Source organism: Schistocerca cancellata, chromosome 1 (assembly GCF_023864275.1).
Source record: "Schistocerca cancellata isolate TAMUIC-IGC-003103 chromosome 1, iqSchCanc2.1, whole genome shotgun sequence".
NCBI classification, from domain to species: Eukaryota; Metazoa; Arthropoda; class Insecta; order Orthoptera; family Acrididae; genus Schistocerca; species Schistocerca cancellata.
In genome coordinates, this window is record NC_064626.1 from 204,450,509 (window position 1) to 204,465,785 (window position 15,277).

The window sequence follows — 15,277 nt, forward strand, 5'->3', positions numbered from 1 at the left end:
GTGGACGTGAACCGTATGTGCAGTTGACGGACTTTGAGCGAGGGCGTTTAGTGGGCATGCGGGAGGCCGGGTGGACGTACCGCCGAATTGCTCAACACGTGGGGCGTGAGGTCTCCACAGTACATCGATGTTGTCGCCAGTGGTCGGCGGAAGGTGCACGTGCCCGTCGATCTGGGACCGGACCGCAGCGACACGCGGATGCCCGCCAAGACCGTAGGATCCTACGCAGTGCCGTAGGGGACCGCACCGCCACTTCCCAGCAAATTAGGGACACTGTTGCTCCTGGGGTATCGGCGAGGACCATACGCAACCGTCTCCATGAAGCTGGGCTACGGTCCTGCACACCGTTAGGCCGTCTTCCGCTCACGCCCCGACATCGTGCAGCCCGCCTCCAGTGGTGTCGCGACAGGCGTGAATGGAGGGACGAATGGAGACGTGTCGTCTTCAGCGATGAGAGTCGCTTCTGCCTTGGTGCCAATGACGGTCGTATGCGTGTTTGGCGCCGTGCAGGTGAGCGCCACAATCAGGACTGCATACGACCGAGGCACACAGGGCCAACAACCGGCATCATGGTGTGGGGAGCGATCTCCTACACTGGCCGTACACCACTGGTGATCGTCGAGGGGACACTGAATAGTGCACGGTACATCCAAACCGTCATCGAACCCATCGTTCTACCATTCCTAGACCGGCAAGGGAACTTGCTGTTCCAACAGGACAATGCACGTCCGCATGTATCCCGTGCCACCCAACGTGCTCTAGAAGGTGTAACTCAACTACCCTGGCCAGCAAGATCTCCGGATCTGTCCCCCATTGAGCATGTTTGGGACTGGATGAAGCGTCGTCTCACGCGGTCTGCACGTCCAGCACGAACGCTGGTCCAACTGAGGCGCCAGGTGGAAATGGCATGGCAAGCCGTTCCACAGGACTACATCCAGCATCTCTACGATCGTCTCCATGGGAGAATAGTAGCCTGCATTGCTGCGAAAGGTGGATATACACTGTACTAGTGCCGACATTGTGCATGCTCTGTTGCCTGTGTCTATGTGCCTGTGGTTCTGTCAGTGTGATCATGTGATGTATCTGACCCCAGGAATGTGTCAATAAAGTTTCCCCTTCCTGGGACAATGAATTCACGGTGTTCTTATTTCAATTTCCAGGAGTGTATTACAGCACAACTCACAACTGAGCTGTTGCATTGATGTGCTGCTTGGACTACAAGCAGCTTATAGACCGAGGTCAAAGATATTGTGCCTACGCAAGTCTGCAGGATTGCCACATCTTTCAAAGAAAATCAGTCTCATTACTTTATTGTCGCACCTCGTACATTGACCGCACTGGCATGCAAACAGTGTCCAAACTTAGCCATTTCGGTAATGCTCCCACCCTTGGCACGAAAGCCAACGACCGTGTCCTTTTGGAAGTCAGATAAGTTACTCCGTTTCGGTATTATGAGAACGACTGCCCTGTTTTCAGCATCCCCCCGATACGCTTTATATACCCTGCACTACCAGTGCTGCCATCTGCCGTCTGTTGGTGATTATTGCTCTTTGACTCTCGACATAGCTGGCTGGGGTGGCCGAACAGTTCTAGGTGCTTCAGTCTGGAACGACGCGACCACTACGGTCGCAGGTTCGAATCCTGCCTTGGGCATGGATGTGTGTGATGTCCTTAGGTTAGTTAGGTTTAAATAGTTCTAAGTTCTAGGGGACTGATGACCTCAGAAGTTAAGTCCCATAGTGCTCAGAGCCATTTGAACCATTTTGAACTCTCGACATAGGTGGTGACCACATTAGTGTGAGTGGACCATGTGTAAAGATCGCGTATCTCTGCTAAACATAATTTGAAAAAAACGTGGACATGATCTATTTTCGAACTCACCAATTCATTATGGAGTCTCATTTTCGATCCACTCAAATATTTGACCAAAAATTAAAAAAAGACTTACCGAGGGAGGAGATGGCGTTGCCCAGGACGTTGGCGACGGGGAAGATGGTGAAGAAGACGCCGAAGAAGCGCACCTGGACGTCGTCGTCGCGCTGACCGGCGAGGCTGGCGAAGCGGCGGGCGGCGGCGGTGAGGTAGGAGCACTTGGCGCACCAGAGCGGGCCGCCGCCCAGCCCGACCAGGGCCGCCGCTGGCAAAAGCGACCCACGCGTCGCCCAGAACTGCGCCGCCAGGTACGGCGTATAGACCGCCATGCTCGCCACCAGCGTCCACTTGCAGCCCAGCCGCCTGTCAACAAGGGACGGCGCTGCACACTGTGCGCTCGAACGCAAAGCACTTGCATTCAACTTATAACGTCAGACTTTATATTACAGGACTGGAAGCAGGGAGTAACTTGCGGTTTCTTTTAAAACACGTGTGAACTCATGAATGCGCGACAGATGGCAGCACTGTGCGGCGCACTGTGCGCCGCACTGCGGCAGCAGCGAGAGTGAGAACTGTTTTTGATAATATTTCAAAAGGCAGTGTTTTCATTACAAGAACAGCGTGTAATCACTCCTTTTCTCCATTTGTGTGGTGTGACACCAATTAAAACTCATCGCCAGTTGAATGAAATGTGTGGTGATGGACTCACGAATGCTTTGAATGTGTACTCGTGGGCGCTAAATTCAAAGGAGGCAGAACGTCGTGCGACCACAGAACAGCAAAAGAGAAGCGCAACGCCTGTGTTAGAAGAGAGAAACACAGACCGATAGCAGCGCCTCTAGTGGTATGAGATTAACTAATAAAGGATAAACATTGCGGATTGCATCCTTCCTAGTTGATGTACTTTTAGGTCTTTTTTGCTTTTAATTTTTTTATCTCAGTTTTCTGGGCGTGCTATGTAATTATTTGTAGTGGGACGTGAAATTGAAGCATCCCCCATCCACCAGTGTCAGCCCAGTTTGCAGGAGAATATAAGTTTAATTTACTGTTTTGTTTATGTATTTTTGTAATATTTGTAATAGCTGTGAATTATCTAAAGTTTATATTTATTTTTTATGTTTCATGTACGGAGAGGGCGGCGCAATGAACGGAGACAGCATCTTCGCTGCCGGGACCAGAGAGAAAATTGCTGGCCACTATACGTCGCGGGTCGACAGCCAAAGAGCAACAGAAGATCCTGAACCCGAGTTGTTGCGTCGTGCTTCTAAAAATTAAAAAATTGAGAATTTGTAATGTTTGTACAGCAATGACGTCATAGAAAGTTTAATCATGTTGTAAATGTTCAGTCCTGTCTTGTCAAGGCTCAGGTTCACGTCTATATGTAGGAAGATAATAAACTAGTGGATGCTACAAAAGTTTAAATACGTGTTCCAAGGATTTATTTATGAAGAATTTTGTGAATGAATTAATAATATATTTGACAAGATTATTAATTTTTGACAACGTTCATCGCGAGTTTGAATCTCGAAAGTTTATTCAATGTGGTTCTAATATTTATTAAATCAGATAACGTGCATTAATATAATTTCTGAGGAGAAACAAACGATATCTAAATTTAAAAAAAATTGCGCAAACCAATTGGACTGAGTGACGTAATTCTGTGCATACGACTCAAATGATGTTTTACAGTTTCGTTCAAGAACCATTCTGAGACAGTTTAAAAAGAATATAAATAATTTTGAAGTGTGTTGTAACGGACGTAGGTGACGAAGTCTACACATGGTCATATGTCAAAAGAAAATCATTTATAAAAAACTTACATCGTTACACTACATTTAAACACAGCTGTAGCATATTGCAATACAGCAGCGACAAATCTATTATTCAGGAATATTTGTAGTCCAATTTAGCTGCTACAATGTAATTGAGCTTCAGTCATTTACACCACAAGCTTGATTCGACTTACTGTCTGTTTCAAGTGTTGGGTCTAGTTCTTATTACGCACAAAACGTAAACATTTAACACGAGAAACGGGATAACACGGAAAATACAGTGCTTCTGACAAAATACTATGTAATGTCGCCGATTTTTATTCTTTTAACACGAAATAAAACTTCAGATACGAACAGATACATTGAAGAGCTGAAGCATTATGACCACTGTCCATCGCGAGGCTGAAGGAAAATATAAAAGTCATGCAGAGACGATGGAGAACCATTCAAGCAACGATTGGTGAAATTCTCTGACATGCGCCACTTTGATAAAGAGGAAGTTGGACGAATCCGATGACTGTTTGCATGGTACTGCCATAAGCATTTATAGAAAGCATGTAATAAAATGGAACAACTACAGCCGTCCTTTCGATGTTATTTATTATATGAGTACCAGTTTCGGTGATGGTTGCAGGTAACAACGATGTTGTGTCTCCAACCATGATGGTTGCAGACACAACATCGTTAAAGTCTACAGAAACCAATTCATAGATGCTGGCCACTGATGAATCGTGTATACAATTAGAGTCAACTCCCTCAGCGTCATTTAAGACCTGCAGATGGTGTACCAAAGCACCGAAACTGGTAGTCATATAATAAATAACATCGAAAGCACGGCTGTAGGTGTTCCATCTTATTACATAAGTGAACAGCCAAAGTTCCTCAAACCTTAAATGAGAAGACTGGACAAATAAAAACTTTATAGAAAGTTGTTAAGTACGGTAGAACCTCAAGTAGGCCATAAGATATTGGATGTCCACTCCTCGCCAGAGACCGTGGAGCTTACAGGCTTGCCCATTCTGTAGAGCAGGGGAGGTAGCGATCTGTAGCAAATCTCACAACAGGTTACTCTGCTGCTGCAGGCACAAGTGTTTTGGAGAACAGTGTTGGCTAAATGGTTCAAATGGCTCTGAGAACTATGGGACTTAACTGCTACGGTCATCAGTCCCCTAGAACTTAGAACTACTTAAACCTAACTAACCTAAGGACAGCACACAACACCCAGCCATCACGAGGCAGAGAAAATCCCTGACCCCGCCGGGAATCGAACCCGGGAACCTGAGCGTGGGAAGCGAGAACGCTACCGCACGACCACGAGATGCGGGCTGAGAACAGTGTTCAACACGCATTTTTGAACATTGGAAACTGGTTGTAAGGACTATGGGACCAAACTGCTGAGGTCATAGGTCCCTAGGCTTACACACCAATTAAACTAACTTACGCTAAGGACAACACACCCAGCCATGCGCGGGGGAGGACTCGAACCTCCGACGAGGGAAGCCGGGCGAACTGTGATAGGGCGCCTGACCGTACGGCTACCCCGCGCGGTCACATTGTTGAACATTCGGCTGTGCGGCACACTACTACAATGTGTTTACATATCTCACTGACATAGTCGATGACGACTACATTGAGCATGCATTCATTGAGAATTCACTACAGATCAATGGAAATGTGTTGCCTGTTCGTAGCCGGCCGCTGTGGTCTAGCGGTTCTGGCGCTGCAGTTCGGAACCGCAGGACTGCTACGGTCGCAGGTTCGAATCCTGCCTCGGGCATGGGTGTGTGTGATGTCCTTAGGTTAGTTAGGTTTAAGTAGTTCTAAGTTCTAGGGGACTTATGACCTACGATGTTGAGTCCCATAGTGCTCAGAGCCATTTGAACCATTTGCACCTGTTCGTATTTATCACGTTTTTTGTTGCACCACGTCCATGATCGTGTCCAGATCCAAACTCCTGAAGGCGAACGTCAAGTCGAAAAATATACGACAGCACGGAGGTAGGCCGGTGGGAATAGTATTAATGCTCTGGGTGGCATTCCGTGTATCTTGTGGAAGAAATTGAAGACACCATGACCGCTAAGGACTAAGCGAACGTTATTGAGGACCTCCTGGATCCCTTTATGCTAGATGTCTTTCCCACTTTCCCAATGGCGATGGCATCTTCCATCAGGATCAGTGTCTGTGTCACATGGCCAGAATCTTGTGACGGTGATTCGAACAGCGTGTTGACGAACTCACGTTCATGTCTAGGCCACCAAATTCGCCTGATCTGAACCCAACGGAACATATCTCGGACCCTATTGGGTGCCAGCTTCGCGCTAGCTCTAAGTGACTTATCTGGTGCCCTGGAACCCTATTTTTTGAAGCTCTGCTGTATTGCGCTCCGAAGGTGGACCAACAGTCTATTAACCAGCTGGTCATAGTATTTGGGCTCATCAGTGCATACCTGCTTCCTACCGTCGCCACGTCACCCAGAACTATTGGCTCGTTTTTTTTTCATGAGATCACACACAGTAAATAACATTTGCAACTCTTTCTACTTTGCTTCTCTTTGGGTCAATATTAACAAACTGCAGTCAGTTTTCTAATTTGGTGATGCGTGTAAATTATGCGTCAAAACTAATGAATTTTATGTCAAAATCGTTTCGGGCGTCATTCGTTTTTAAATATGGATACCGTAAATTTCAAATTTTTATGCACAACGGAGAGGTTGGCACAGGAGAGGGATTTCTGGCGGGTCGCATCAATCCAGTCAGAAGACTGATGGCTAAAAGAAAAATGATCGAGAACTTTGGACAAAAACAAATCACTGATTTCCTTAAAACAATGATGAAGCTTTTTAAGGCAATTCTGGTGCACACAAATCATTACCGCGTTGTTGAATATTGTGCTGACTCAGATATTTCGGTGACATGTGAAGAACTATTTTTCTGACCGTCCAAATGAAGCTCATCCGGTTACATATCTTAAGTACCTATAATGATGTTATCGTTGATACGGTGGAAGAAATAGAACAGTGGGTATGAAAACACGCAACAGTAGCTACGGTGTTATTGAACGCTTCTCACTCAGAGGGGCCATAAAATGATAACAGAAGAAAATCTGTGTAATCAGATTGAAAACTCACAAACTGAAATTACTTCTAGAATAGACTATACTAATAAAAAAACGGCCGGGTGTGAGTAAATCTTGCGAATTGATGATTCCGTATAGACTTATTTATAAGTCTAGACAGTTCATCCATTCCGAAGGTCGAGGATATCTACCACTTTTTTTCTGTTATCGACATTGATGATGGCAAGATATCGGTCCCAGGGATACCAAGACTTCTGAGAATGTTTTAATTTCAAGTCTGAAGTCAGATAACAAATGCTATACACAAATCAAATAAGTTTTGCATCACCCCGGTTCCCAGAATGCCTGAAGATCGACGTTGCCTGTGGATACTGTATCACAGACACAGTGTCTTTGACTGTTCAGAGATGTCACTAAACCCGCCAAAAGATGTAAACAACCATGCATGAGCAGCGCCTATTAGACGCAGGGGGTCAAATAGCTTATCAGTTTCAGTAATTCCACCAGGAAGGAGCTACACAGCTCGTATTGTCTGTAGTTCAACCATGCCTAGACGGTCAATACCCCGGTTCGATCGCGTCCGCATTCTTACTTTGTGCCAGGAAGGGCTATCAACAAGGGAAGTGCCCAGGCGTCTCGGAGTGAACCAAAGCGATGTTGTTCGGCCATGGAGGAGATAAAGAGAGACAGAAACTGTCTATGACATGCCTCGCTCAGGCTGCCCAAGGGCTACTCCTGGGGGGGGGGGGGGGGGGGGGTGACCGCTACCTACGGATTATATCTCGGAGGAACCCTGACAGCAACGCCACCTTGTTGAATAATGCTTTTCGTACAGCCACAGGACGTCGTGTTACGACTCAAACTGTGCGCAACAGGTTGCATGATGCGCAACTTCACTCCCGACGTCCATGACAAGGTCCAACTTTGCAACCACGACACCATGCAGCGCAGTATAGATGGGCACTGCAACATGCCGAATGGACCGCTCAAGATTGGTATCACATTCTCTTCACTGACGAGTGTCGCATATGCCTTAAACCAGACAATTGTCGGAGACTGTTTGGGGACAACTCGATCAGGCTGAACGCCTTAGATACACTGTCCAGCGAGTACAGCATGGAGGAGGTTCCCTCCTGTTTTAGGGTGGCATTATGTGGGGCCAACGTACGCCGCTGGTGGAAGGCGCCGTAACGGCTATACGACACGTGAATGCCATCCTCTGACCGATAGTGCAACCATATCGGCAGCGTATTAGCGAAGCATTCGTCTTCATGGACGACAATTCACGCCACCATCGTGCACATATTGTGAATGATTTCCTTCAGGATAACGACATCGCTCGACGAGAGTGGCCAGCATGTTCCGGAGACATGAACCCTATTGAACATGCCTGGGATGGATTGGAAAGGGCTGTTTATGGACGACGTGACCCACCAACCACTCTGAGGGATGCACACCGAATCGCCGTTGAGGAGTGGGACAATCTGGACCAACAGTGCCTTGATGAACTTGTGGATAGTATGCCACGACGAATACAGGCATGCATCGATGCAGGAGGACGTGCTTCTGGGTATTAGAGGTACAGCAATCTGGACCACCACCTCTGAAGGTCTCGCTGTATGGTTGTACAACATGCAATGTGTGGTTTTCATGAGCAACAAAAAGGGCGGAAATGATGTTTATGTTGCTCTCTATTACAATTTTATGCACAGGGCCCGGAACTCCCGGAACCAAGGTAATGCAAAACTTTTTTTGATCTGTGTGATTACACATTCACAATTTTCTCATTTTTTTTCTTTACTTCCACTGTGAAATGTTTGTTCTAGAGAAATTTAATTCAAGAGCAAGTAACCTATAGGTTGTAACGAGTGAGTTTGCGAGTATAAAAATATGCGAGACAAATGGCCGTATCTTTTGATTGCGTTGACTTAGAAGCTTCACTTTTTTACACCGCGAAGAGACTGTAGACCTTAATATGTGACAAATTCCAACTTCATACCGACAGTTGGACAGAGAGACACGGACAGACGGACAACAGAGTGATCGCATAGGGTTTCCTTCTTACCACAGAAAAGGTCGTTATAAAATTCCACTTAAATATTACTGGCTCTCTTTCGCAGGATTGTTCTGCGCATTACACCGCTTCCAGACAAAGAATGGAAACATATGTGAATTTGTCTTTTACGTGGAATGTTGTAGGAGAGAACTGTTGTATGGAGTATTACTGCCCACTGCTGCAGGAAGTGCGTCGTGTTTACGGTAGGTCGCCACACGGTAGGTAGACCTATCAACTTTTTAGTGGTAGCAGTAAAGCCAGTTATTTCTCGTATTGCAGCATTCGTGGCACTCTCTCCTGAAAGGTAGCCTTGTAGTAGCCACAGAGAACCGATAAAACTGTGTGAAACCGTTAGTAAGATTTGATTATCTCTACACACAGTCTTACACAGCGTTGTACCAGTTGACTTCACGCAGTGGTTTGCTATATCTGAACTTCTCAACATTCTAATAGAATTTCTATGCAGCCGCAGAACTGCCGCGACTTCCATTCTTGTGCTCAGTTGTTGTTAATTTTCTACATTCCCGTATCTTACAATATGACTGTACAGAATAACTGCTTTGTGTCTTGGGTTCATAATAGCGTGTATTAATGTACTGGCTATTTCAAGAATTACAGTTGATATGGTCACTAATCAAGAAACGTATTACGTTTGATGGAAACGACATATGTGGAGGAGGAGCGAGGTTTAAATTCTCGCCCATCCACCCTCATTCAAGGTTTCACATGATTTTCCTAAATCATTTCAAAGGATTGAGCCGATGAATTCTGGTCCCACCTTTTTCGGGATCTAGTTTCATCTCCAGTGACTTCCACATTGAAGGGGACGTTAGACAATCGGCAATACTGTCTGTTTTATAAAGATGGATTATTTTGTCGTGAACAAAACGATTTCTTTACTTTTCACGTTGCAGCCATTGTGTTAGCGGAGTGTTAAAATGCACCTCTGGTATCATTCGTATTTGCATGCAAAACCATTGAACTGTGGGTAGTGACGATGGCAGATTTTAGTTTCAGAGCTTGGCTGGGCGAGGGTGATGAGCGCTGGAGAACGGGACGGCAACCCAGAATATAGTAGCGAAGAAACAATGTTAATAAAAATAGTAGAACTTTTGTTTCCACAAAAATACTTTATAAGTTAAGGACCCAAACATAATATTCTTCTTATAAAATGACCGAGAAGGTCGTGCAGAATAATTCATACTTACAGTATAGTGTTAACGAGATTAATGCATAACATTTTTCCATGTCATCAATAAAACTATATTTTAATTAAGTTCACAAATGGGATGAGAAGTTCCGCCTTATGCAAGACACCGCTTACCTTTTGTTTCACCCATACATGTTTCAGCACTTTTGTGCTATCGTCAGTGGGTTCTATTTTTTATTTTTAACTGTAAATTTGTTGTTAACATATTAACATTTGTGTTGTTTACAACATTATGTAAAAGTTGCATTTATAACTTAATTGGCGAAAAGCGGGTGTAAGCATAAGTAACATACCTTACATGATGTTATTGTCCATTTGTTTTGGTAGCTGTTCTGTTACACAGTATACAACGTGTCATCTGCAAACAGCAAAACATAATTTATTTTTCTGTTTGTTATGCATTTGCGAACGGAAATAAGACTGTATCACGTTTTCTTTCTGTAACTTACAGTTTTGAAGTTGTGGTGCATGCTCCTGTGTTGTTGGCGAAGTAATTAGGCTTACTTCTTTGCCTGTGTTCGCGTGGCAATGCACTTTTTCCGATTACTCAAAACATAGGCGCAGTTTTCGCTGCCATTACGTGTTGTTGTGGCTGTGTGGCGTTCATTTGTTTCGTTGCGTGTTCTGCTGGGTGAGGCGCGCGAGTTTGAATTGTATTTGGCGTTAGTGGTGTGTGGTTTGTGCGGGTTTGCGTGTATGTGATGTGTATGTTGAGTACTGTGGCAGAGAGAGAGAGAGAGAGACAGAAAGAAAGAAAGAGAGAGAGAGGATTATTTTTTTGGGTTGTGGTGTGGGTGTTACTTGTATAGTTCTTCTATTGTGGCGAAGAGTGTTTTGTTGCACAGTGATGTGTATTCATTGAGTACTTTCTTTCCTTGGGCTATTGATTTTTGGATGTGATAGTTTTCTTCTATAGTTAATTTTTGGTATAGGCTGCTGCTAGTTTTTAGGATGTGAAGGTCAGTTTCAATGTTTGTTGGGTGGTGGTTGTGTGCTACCAGGTCGTCTGCAGATGTTGAATGTGTGCTATTGCTTTTCAGTACTCTGAGGTGTTCATTATATCTGGTTCTGAAGGTCCTACGTGTTTGGCCCACATATACAGATTGACAGCAGTTGCAAGTAAGTTGGTAGATGCCGGATTGGCTGTATTTGTCAGTGTTGGTGGTATTTCTTCCGAGTCTGCTCTGTATTGTGTTGTTGGTTCTGTATGCTATGTTGAGTCCTTGTTTCTTTAGTATATTACCCACCCTGTGTGTGACTTGGTTGTTGTAAGTCATTATGTGCCATTTGTTGCTTACTGTCTGCTGATTTGTTGTGTGAAGAGTTGTGTTTGTATGAGTGTGTGTTTCGTGGTTTTGTGGTTTATTTTGTCTACTCTCATTGCGTCATATCCATTCTCCTGTGCAATTTCTTTTATCGTGTTCAGTTCTTGTGTGTAGTCATGCTAGTTCATGGGTAGAGAGGACAAAAAAAAAAAAAAGAATCCGCCTCGATTGCAAATAGAACTCGGATGTTGACCTAGGTTTCGGCGCGGATAACCACGCCTTCTTCGGAACACACTAAAATTACAAACTGCCTCTTTAGGCAGTTTGTCGTTTTAGTGTGTTCCGAAGAAGGCGTGGTTATCCGCGCCGAAACCTAGGTCAACATCCGGGTTCTATTTGCAATCGAGGCGGATTCTTTATAACCATTAATGTATATCTATATTGTATGAGGGGTCACTGCTTGTACTTGTGTGGAGTTTGGATTAACGACTATATTTATGCCATTGTGCGTTAAAATATTTTTTTTTAAATTTTACGGAGAGGTTCCCAGACTGAGATTCCATCCTTGTCGCCACTAAAGTGTCCTTGCCTGATATAAATGTGTAATCGGTGAACAAAGCGAAGTACTGTATAAACACCAGGAATGAAAGCCAGAAGGCGACGTCCAAAGCAGGGTCCATATCCGAATAGTAGCTAAGCGACACTAAAAAAAAATATATCTGCTACAACAGCTGAGAAGACAAGAGACGGAAGTATGTTTTTGTACTTTAACTGAATAATTACGGTGAATTTATATTAAGCAGCTGTGTCATTATTTCGATGGCTCTTCCTAGTCCATGCTTGTAATATTTTATTTCTATTATGTGTTTTCTAAATAAAGTTTCAGGCCGCATTGGGGAGAGGTAGCCGGAGCATTTTTTGGTGGCAACGAACGAACACTGATAGTGCTCATTCGTCGCTTAATCCATCGTTTCAAATCTATAGGTCCCTGAGATCATTTTTCAGATCTTTTATATTAGCGATCCAGGCTACGTTTACAAGCGAAAGGAGTAATGTTTCAGATCGGTCATTAGGCTAGTAACAATGTCGCCATGCAAGTCTCGTTGGTCGGATACAATAATACATCTCGAGTGCAGAAATCATCACAGTTAAATATAGGAGTAAAATAGTTAGTAAAATATATCCGTTTCGTGTTTGATTCTGCAGAAGCAGAGCCTCCAGCGAAGCATTACATTAATTTATGGTGTTTCGCGTTCAACCAGTTCAAATTCAAATTAATATTTTCAGAAGACATAAGTTCCATTAAATTGCACAAGAGACACTAATCATCAGTGGAATTTCTGTTGTCATCGTAGATGCTTGCACAACATCAACAGCATCAGCTTAAGTGGGATGTGGGGAACGTCATCGTCCCGCATGTTACCGTAACTTCGCGCGCTGTGTGCGACCATATTTGCAGTGGGGGTGATGCATGGATTCATGGGTTCTCGGACAAGTGGACGAATGATTCGATGGACAGAGCTGGTGTCTTTATTCCTGAGCTAATCATTAAATTATTCACGATTGCCGCAATGTTAAAAGTTCTCAGATATACATTAAACACTGCCGACATCACTTTGCATTTTGACACCTCTGAGACAGGACAGGATGACGCTTTCATCTTATGAGTCTGTTCTTTCTGCTCAGTGCTTCTAACTAAATATGCAGCATTATCGTGGCGGCTGATGTGGCAGGCGCCGATTGTAAGGTAAAATCGATGGAGAATATGATTCTGTGCAGAGGATATAACGATCATATAACCTCGTCCACAGCAAGAATGCATGTGACTCATCTTCCCCTGTTGCATCAGACTTTGCGAGCTGTCTTTAAAAAGACCAACATGAGTCAGTTGCACGCAGAGGCGCTGGCGGTTTTCCGGCATCTTGATGGTGCCCCTGATTGCAACATTGGCTCTAGAGGTAATCAATGGATTCACTGGAAAGCGCATGAGCAATTTGTCGTTCAAAATCGGTTCACTTATCGGACAAAGTGGTGATGGTGTGGGCGGCGTCCAGACTCTCATCCACAGACCACCTCGGTTTCACACGTCCCTTGCAAATTTCCGGGGATCTAGCTCAGTAGTGAACATGACAGTTGTGGAATCCTTGACCAGCATCTGGAAATAACGACTGACCTTTGCGCACAATTACTGCTCCATAGCCGTACTCCTAGCGAATTCCTTGGAGAGGGATAGAGATGCCAGAGGGACAGTTTCCAGTTTACTGTCCCAGTGGTATAGTCCTAGAATGGGAATCTGAGCCAAACAAGATTTGCAGTCGCCATAATAAAATGTCAGTTGACCATTTGTCAAGGAATCAGGCATTACCAGAAGGCATCGAAATGAAGAAGCTACGTAGCCTTGTGCGTGCACGCAGTTCTACAACTGCTGTATTCTGATGACTGTGAAGTCAGATCGTCAATGGTGCCACAATTGTCAACATGAAACTGAGCTAGAATAATTGTGACCGACGTAACCTCTGGCTTTTGCAACACTAAGGCTTGGGGACAAAAAGAAAACCAGACGTGATCTCTTTGAGAAAGTAAACACTGAAATTGGTATTGGTGACCATGAGGTAGTTGTAGCAATAAAAATTACCACAGTACGAAGGACAACTAAAACCACCCACATAACAGCCGGTATGCCCTCCTTTGGCGTGGATAACATTGGCGACCCGTCGTGGCATGGAAGCAATGAGCCTTTAGTAGGTCGCTGGATGCGGCTGGCACCACATCTGCACACACAAATCACCTAATTCCCGTAAATTCCGGGGACGCCATTTTCAGTGTCATCCCACATGTGTACGATCGGGTTCAGATCTGACGAACTGGGGTCCCCGCACATCAGCTGGAACTCGCCACTGTGTTCGTCGAACCATTCCATCACACTCCTGGCCTTATGATTTGACGCATTATCTTGTTGTATAAAGCCACTGCCGTCGGGAAAACATGATCGTCATGATGGGATGTACGTGGTTTGCAACCAGTGTACCTTACACCTTGGCTGTCGTGGTGCCTTGCACGAGCTCCACTGCACTGGTTTCAAGGAGCTGCTCCCTGGTAGACGACGGATTCGTGCCCTTCCATGATGAAGAAGTTATCGGGATTTATCAGACTATGCAACGCTCTGCCACTGCGCCAGAGTCCAGTGCCAATGGTCACGTGCCAGTTTCAGTCGTAATTGCTATGTCGTGGTGTTAATACTGGGACACACATGGTTCGTCGGGTGTGGGGACCCATCGTTAGTAGTGTTCGGTGCACTGTGTCTTCAGACATACTTATACTCAGCCCAGCGTGAAAGTCTGATGTTTGTTCCGTCACAGTTTACCGCCTGTCCTGTTTTACCATTCTGCCCAGCCTACGACGTCCGACATCCGTTATGTGGTCAGGCCGCCCAACCCCACGAGTCTGACTTACACGCCTATATCAATAACGTCGATTTGCAGTAGGGTTTTGGAACATATACTGTATTCGAACATAATGAGGTACGTCAAAGAAAACGATTTATTGACACATAGTCAGCACGGATTCAGAAAATATCGTTCTTGTGAAACACAAGTAGCTCTTTATACTCATGAAGTAATAAGTGCTATCGACAGGGGATGTCAAATTGATTCCATATTTTTAGATTTCCAGAAGGCTTTCGACACAGTTCCTCACAAGCGTCTTCTAACCAAAGCGCGTGCCTACGGAGTATCGCCTCAGTAGTGCGACTGGATTCGTGATTTCCTGTCAGAAAGGTCACAGTTCGTAGTAATAGACGGAAAGTCATCGAGTAAAACAGAAGTAATATCCGGCGTTCCCCAAGAAAGTGTTATAGGCCCTCTATTGTTTTGTTCCTGATCTATATTAACGACATAGGAGACAATCTGAGTAGCCGTCTTAGATTGTTTGCAGATGATGCTGTCATTTACGGTCTTGTAAAGTCATCAGATGATCAAAACGACTTGTAAAATGATTTAGATATCTGTATGGTGCGAAAAGTGGCAAT

General features: G+C 44.7%; 1 protein-coding gene across 1 annotated transcript in view; it reads right to left on the minus strand.

Annotated features, from left to right (window-relative positions):
- Positions 1-15,277, minus strand: part of LOC126168763 (protein unc-93 homolog A-like) — a 334,913-nt gene that overhangs the window by 175,224 nt on the left and 144,412 nt on the right. Inside the window, exon 2 of the mRNA XM_049920584.1 lies at positions 1,949-2,235. Within this exon, the coding sequence (XP_049776541.1) occupies positions 1,949-2,235 (287 nt within the window). The remainder of the gene's footprint in view (positions 1-1,948; positions 2,236-15,277) is intronic.